Source organism: Physeter macrocephalus, chromosome 4 (genome assembly GCF_002837175.3).
Source record: "Physeter macrocephalus isolate SW-GA chromosome 4, ASM283717v5, whole genome shotgun sequence".
Taxonomy (NCBI): Eukaryota; Metazoa; Chordata; class Mammalia; order Artiodactyla; family Physeteridae; genus Physeter; species Physeter macrocephalus.
The window spans coordinates 18,926,307-18,933,178 of record NC_041217.1 but is presented as its reverse complement, the minus strand read 5'-3'; the positions used below and the strand labels follow the sequence as shown (position 1 = coordinate 18,933,178).

Below are 6,872 nucleotides of genomic sequence, written 5' to 3'. Positions count from 1 at the left end.
GGTCTGGGAAGATCCCACATGCCGTGGAGCGGCTGGGCCCGTGAGCCACGGCCGCTGAGCCTGCACGTCCGGAGCCTGTGCTCCGCAACGGGAGAGCCCACAGCAGTGAGAGGCCCGCGTAGCACAAAAAAAAAAAAAAATTCATACTTTGGTAGCAGAAATAGCAACAGATATGAAACCAAAACAAAGACTTATGAAACTGCTTGTTAGACTAGTCAGCATCACATATCTGTTAGGACTTATTACAACCTATACATTATTGTACTGGTTGATATTTCTGTATCCTTTATATAATAATGGTCAAATTTTTACAAGATTTTCTACAACAAATATATATTGCTTTTACTGTAAGAGAAAAAGACAGCATAAAAAAGAAAACCTTATTTTAACTAACTTAGAATATAGAGACCATTCAGATATCCTCCTTGTAGCTTATTTGACTTCTTTTTTTCCCATCAGATGACTACATTATTATGCATGTATTCTATATATTTCTTCATAATACTCATTTACACCTGCTAAAGGCTTTAACCCAAGTCTGACAGAGGAATTGAAATATACTGATAGAAACAAGCAGTTTCTCTTTATTTGTACCTCAGTTATTTCATGGTTGAGGGACAATTATTCTCTTAACCTTACAGATTATTCAGTTGATTGAAGGCAAAGCCTCTGCTTACGTATTTGCAAGTCCTGGATGTAAGAAATGGGATACCTGTGCTCCAGAAGTCATTTTACATGCTGTGGGAGGTTAGTCCATTTTATTTGGGGGAATTACAGTTTTTATATAGTTTTTGTATTATGCTAGGACATGATATTTCAGTAATGTTACTTTACCTAGACTCTTAGGATATAAAAGATAGAAGGAAAGTTAGAGGTTATCCAATCTAAGCCTCGCATTTCATAGGTGAGAAGGTAGATTTTCAGTGAATTCATTTTCCTTTAGTTACAATTTCTCTTTTGGACCTTGATCTACACACAGTTCATTTAATTAAACCCTTATTAATTTATGGCTTTAATGCTTTTAGGGGTTTTTTTTCTTGAAAAGTAAAATATTCATCATCATCATCATTAGTTTCTTTTGAGCCAGTATTGTATTGGTAAATGTCTCAGTGCTAGTGCTTAAAGATCATAGAGTTGGAATTTTTTTAATCTGCCTGCAAAAATACTACAGATATATACATAGCAAGATGATTTTTCTAATTCAGATAGACATCAGATCACATCTACTCTCAAACACTTGATTTTTATTTTATCATTTCTCCTGGTACATTATTGTGTCGATATCTCAGCATATTACATGACAAGGAAGTTAAATTCATCACGATCCATTCTCATTAGAATGTTAAATGAGACTGTACTATAACACAGTTATGTTTTATGAACATACTTCACTTAAACTCATACCAAATAAAGTGTTACTAATAAATGGTAGAATGAAGAAAACACTTTTGAAACCGGGAATCGTGGATGATGGAGTATAACCAATAGGAAACATAATCACTCCAGGAAAAGAGAAATTAATTGATACTGAGAAGTATAAATTGAAAATACTAAGTGAAATTATTTTAATCAGGGGGAAAAAATAATGATTTAGCTTTTAGTTAGTCAAGTTCCTCTGTAGTCTTAAATTGCAAGTGACTTAATACTTAACCTTTGTGGTCACACATTATCTTCCTTATTTTACCCAGAATTCAATGGATATTATTATATAGGGAAGCAAGAAGCTCTTAGAAATAACCAGAAAATAATGATCCGATCAGCCATTGACATTGTATTGATGTTTTTTCCATAGGCAAGTTAACCGATATCCATGGAAATGCCCTTCAGTATAACAAGGAAGTGAAGCACGTGAACTCAGCTGGCGTCCTGGCCACACTGAGGAATTACGACTACTATGCAAGTCGAGTACCCGAATCTGTTAAAAATGTACTTGTTCCTTGAAGGGAAATCTCGTCGACTCAGCCAGGAGAAGGACTTGCTCCTCAAAATAACACATGTTAAAACTAATTGGATGGAATTTGAGCTCTACCTTTACTTCATTCATTGTTGATCACCGATTTACATTTGGTTACTTAGGAGTAGAAAACTGAATTTTTAAACGTCTTGATTAATGGATCAACCAGACCAATTTTGACATCTGGAAAACTTGTAAAGTCAGTATATTTCACATTTCATTTTTCCTCCTTTTATTTGGAGCAGTAAAAGTAAAGCTTAGTTCCAACTGGCCACCCTGGTGCACTGTTGAATCAGCGTTCCTGTTTTGTAAACCAGATTTCTTTAGGGCACAGAGCCACAAGTTATTACCTAAATCTCATTCTTGTCTTTCACAGTTATGTAAAACGTTTTCCTACTCCCATTCTGAATACATTAAAATATCATTCTGTATGTCGATGAAACAGATTTTGGAGAAACATTTCTTTATAATAAATTATTTAATTCTAGCTCTTTCTGTTATTCACCAGCTCTTTTTGTTTTTAAGTAGCTGGAAACTATGTATTCTCTACTGTGGGCATTGCTTTATCCTTATGGCATCATTATGCAGTGTAACTGTGGAAAGTTAGGTAATTGCTCCTATTCCTTCCAAAGGAAGATTATAATGTGTGCTATCAAAATTATTCTGACATTCTGCCTAGGTTTTTATTTTTTAGGTCTCTGTCCTGTGCTTTTAAATAAATTTCTCCCATTGTATTAAGCAAGTGGTTTAAATTAATCATTCCCAAACCCACTGCATGTCAGAATCACCTGGGAAGCTTTTCAGACAATACGAATTCACAGGCTCCAGCCAAGCCGTTTTGTCTTAAAATTCTGTGTATTTTAAGACAGCTACTCCAGGGATTCGGTAGTCATTTAAGTGTAACACTAGAGACGGTGTTGGAGTACTGTTTTCACAAGGCAGCTGCAGGAAGAGGTCTTTGTGGCTTTGACACCATTGGCCCCTCTCCCTCTTGCAACTCTCTTCTCACTGTTTTTCTTCCCCCCCCAATAGCCACTCCTACTCAGTTTCCTTTCTTGGTTTCTCTTTGTCTCCCTTTCCTTGAATGTCAGTATTCACCATGATTCTGTCCTAGGTTCTCTCTAGATGATCTAATCCACAAATATGGCTTCACTTAAGGGCCTTTTACCCAGAATTCCAAAATCTGTATCTAGCTTAGAACTCTCAAACTCTAGATTTCTATACCCAAAAGCCTACTTTGATGTCTCACAAGTATCTCTGAATTATGTCTAAAAAACTCTTCATTCTTGCCTACCCCTCCTTCAATTATTTTACAAATCCCCAAGGATCTGTAAGAAAAGAGTTCTCTATATGCGAACTGTGGACTAAGCCTAATTTTTAAAAATATCTAAGTACAATGTGAGAATAACTTTGAATTTATTTTCTATAGGCTCTTATATAAAAACTTTATCCAAGTGCCATATTTGGAAGTCTGCATTCTCTCTCCAGACCCATTTCTTCTACATTAATTTACACACTCACACCCCTTTATTTCTTCCTTGTATCACTGCAGTGTCTTCCTGCCTAATCTTCCTTCCTGCACTGTTACTCCTCTCCAATCCATCTCTCATTGGCTCCAGGTGGTTTTTTAAAAAACCAAATTTAGTAATGCCACTCACTTCCTCAAAAATCTTTTATGGCGGGCTTCCCTGGTGGCTCAGTGGTTGAGGTTCGTGCCCCGGTCCGGGAAGATCCCACATGCCGCGGAGCGCCTGGGCCCGTGAGCCATGGCCGCTGAGCCTGCGCGTCCGGAGCCTGTGCTCCGCAACGGGAGAGGCCGCGACAGTGAGAGGCCCGCGTACCGCAAAAAAAAAAAAACAAAAAAAAAAACCTCTTCACTGACTTCCTACCATAGGATAAAATCTTGCTCCTCATCATGATATGTAGAATTCTTCATAATTTAGGCTCTGCCTACCTTCCAGCCTTTTAATCTCGAATTGCCAAAGTATTTTACATTCTGGCCGTAATGAACTAGTCAAAGTTTTCCAAATACACACAGCTTCCAAATATATGCAGCTTCCAAATACACCCAGGTTCTAGCTCACGTTCTCCTCTGACTTCTTTTTTGCATCCCCTGGACGGGTTATCTCTTATTGGAAGCTTTCCTTTACTATTTTCTCCTCCCTCCCCCATTCACCATGGATAATCATTTTCCATCTTCTTAGCTACCTTTGTACTTTGTGCAAACATTTATTATTTTTACTCTCATTTCCAAAATGTTTTTAGAATGAACATATTTTTTCTACAGCTGCATGTATCCCCCTGTATAGTAATTTTTATTTATCTGTCTTTTTCACCTATAAGACTAGGCTCCTGAGGGCAGGGACTTTGTCTTTCATCTCCGTATATCCTGTTCATGTACAAAATAATACGGGTTAGTATGTTGTCTGAATCTCAGTAGATGCTGAAAATACCTATTCTTGACTTTAAAAAAAAAAAAATCCTGTTAACCTTAGAAGCAATTTTCCTTAACTGGATAATGAGTATCTATAAGAAACCAGCAGCAAACACTATTCTTGATAGTGAAATAGTGACATTCTCACTAAAGTCAGCAACCAGACAAATATGCTTTTGTTCAACATTATCACTGCTCCTGTTCAGTGTTATTCTGGAAGAGTCCTAAACAATGAAAGAGATAAGCCTTCAGAGATAAAAAGTGTTGCATAGAGAGAAAAAAAATATCTATCTAGAAAACTCAGCATAACTAAAACTCTTGGAACAAATAAAAGCAGTTAACAGATAGTGACATTAAGATCTAAGACACTTACTGCTGTGTCTCGCTTTCCTGAATGCAGGTTTCTTTCTGTGTACCACAGCTCTACACTCTTTTTATTGTTTTTATTGATGACATCCCTTTCCTTGATGATTCCACGCTTCTCAAAATCAGTGATCTGGGGATGTAATGCTCAGCATGGCGACTATAATCTGGGACTGGGAAGAATAATAAAACTGGAAAACTCTGAACAACTGGAATAGGTATCATTACTCCCTAGCACTCATCTCACCAGTAAACAAACAGTCCCACTCTCTTCTGAACTCTTAAAGCATCTCTGGACTCCACCAGTCATTGGGCCCCTGGAATGTTCTGCTTTGTACCGCAGTCTTTTTAGAAACTTCTGCTCTGTTTGACAGTAGTAGATGTACTGAATGACAGATGGGACTAAAATGATCTCAAAAGTTAAAATTTAGCAATATTTTAAAAGAGAATATTGGCTCCGTCAAATCCTCTGTGCATCAAGATAAGGCTAAACTGATACATGCAAGGTCTTATATTAGATAACTGGAGGATGGAGAACTCGGGATTGTCATTGTTTATAGTCTTACTATGAGTCAACAATTTAATGTGGCTGTAAAAAGCTAGTATGGTGTATGTTAATAGCACTGTAATGGGCAAAATAAGAGAGGCGATGCTTTTGCCTTTGCTCTGCGCTGATCACACCACACCTAGAATGTTTTGTTCAGTTCTGAGTATCCCATTTTATTTTATTTATTTTTTTAATAAATTTATTTTATTTATTTATTTTTGGCTGCATTGTGTCTTCGTTGCTGTGCGTGGGCTTTCTCTAGTTGCGGCCAGCAGGGGCTACTCTTCATTGCGGTGCACGGGCTTCTCATTGCTGTGGCTTCTCTTGTGGTTGTGGAGCACGGGCTCTAGAGCGCAGGCTCAGCGGCCATGGCTTACGGGCCTAGTTGCTCCACGGCATGTGGGATCTTCCCGGACCAGGGCTCGAACCTGTGTCCCCTGTATTGGCAGGCGGATTCTTAACCACTGCGGCACCAGGGAAGCCCTGAGTATCCCATTGACTAGCAGGAGTATGTTTGGAGGAGGACAGCTGGGATAGTTTAAAACTATCACTTGAAGGAGACATCTATCCTGGAGAGCAAAGGAATGGGAGACATCATGACAGCCTTCAATATATGAGGGATTGTCATGTGGAGGATTCTAAGCCTGTAAGCCTCAGAGGAGAGTGGTTAGAGGTACAAAAAAGCAGATTTAGGTGCATCTAATAGTAATAGGTGTTTAGAAACAGAGGGAGCTGTCTTGGGCAGTATTAAGTTCCTCATCACTGAAGGTGTTCAAAAACAGATTATTTGGTTATTCATTTGTTGAATAAATGATACCAGGATCCTCTGTATCCCTAGTGCATTATATGGTAAAAGACCATATAATGGTCAGTGTGACCAATCAGTATGAAAAGAACCTTGAAAAGAGATCCAAGGAATTCTCAGCAAATAAACAGAAGTATCTAACAAAAGATGATTTAAGACTACCCTGATTTCAAGTAGAACATTTTGTCTAATTTACTGACTGAGATATAACATCAATAGAGAATATGAGGCTGAACAGGTTATGGGACCAACTTTACAAGGCTTTTTGTGTTTGTATATATGTTTAAAAGACAATCCGTAAAGATGATGTTTGAAAGGTGATAGATAAGAAAATCCAAGATTAGCAAAAAAAAAAAGAAAAACTAAAGACATCAAAAGAAGGTGAAGGTATATTCAGATCTCAGATTTGAATAAGAAGTTGGTCATGAAAACCTGGGCGAAAATTATTTCAGGCAAAGGGAATGTGCAAACAGATAAAAGGTGTGAAACAAGGGTACAGTCTGCAGGAAGCGTATAACACAAAAGACAAAATAGGCAATTACAGTGTAAAATGATAAGTCTGAAACAGTGATAAATATAAGATGTTAACAATACAATGATAATAAAAGGTATAAGTTGTGCTAGTATTTTCTGTTGTTTGTTTTGATTTGAGTCAGTCATTGTTTTACTGATAATTTACTTTATAAAATAAAAAATAGACATTTAAGGGCCCCAGATATAACCTAAATGAAAAGAAATGTAGGTGTCCAAGTTAACAAGTTTGGAGAGC

General features: G+C 37.4%; 1 protein-coding gene across 1 annotated transcript in view; it reads left to right on the top strand.

The window, feature by feature from the left end:
• Positions 1–5,463, top strand: part of BPNT1 (3'(2'), 5'-bisphosphate nucleotidase 1) — a 26,062-nt gene extending 20,599 nt beyond the window's left edge. Inside the window, exons 8-9 of the mRNA XM_024130696.2 lie at positions 642–747; positions 1,793–5,463. Coding sequence (XP_023986464.1) covers positions 642–747; positions 1,793–1,941 — 255 coding nt within the window. The 3' untranslated portion in view covers positions 1,942–5,463. The remainder of the gene's footprint in view (positions 1–641; positions 748–1,792) is intronic.
• The last annotated feature ends 1,409 nt before the right edge of the window (positions 5,464–6,872 follow it).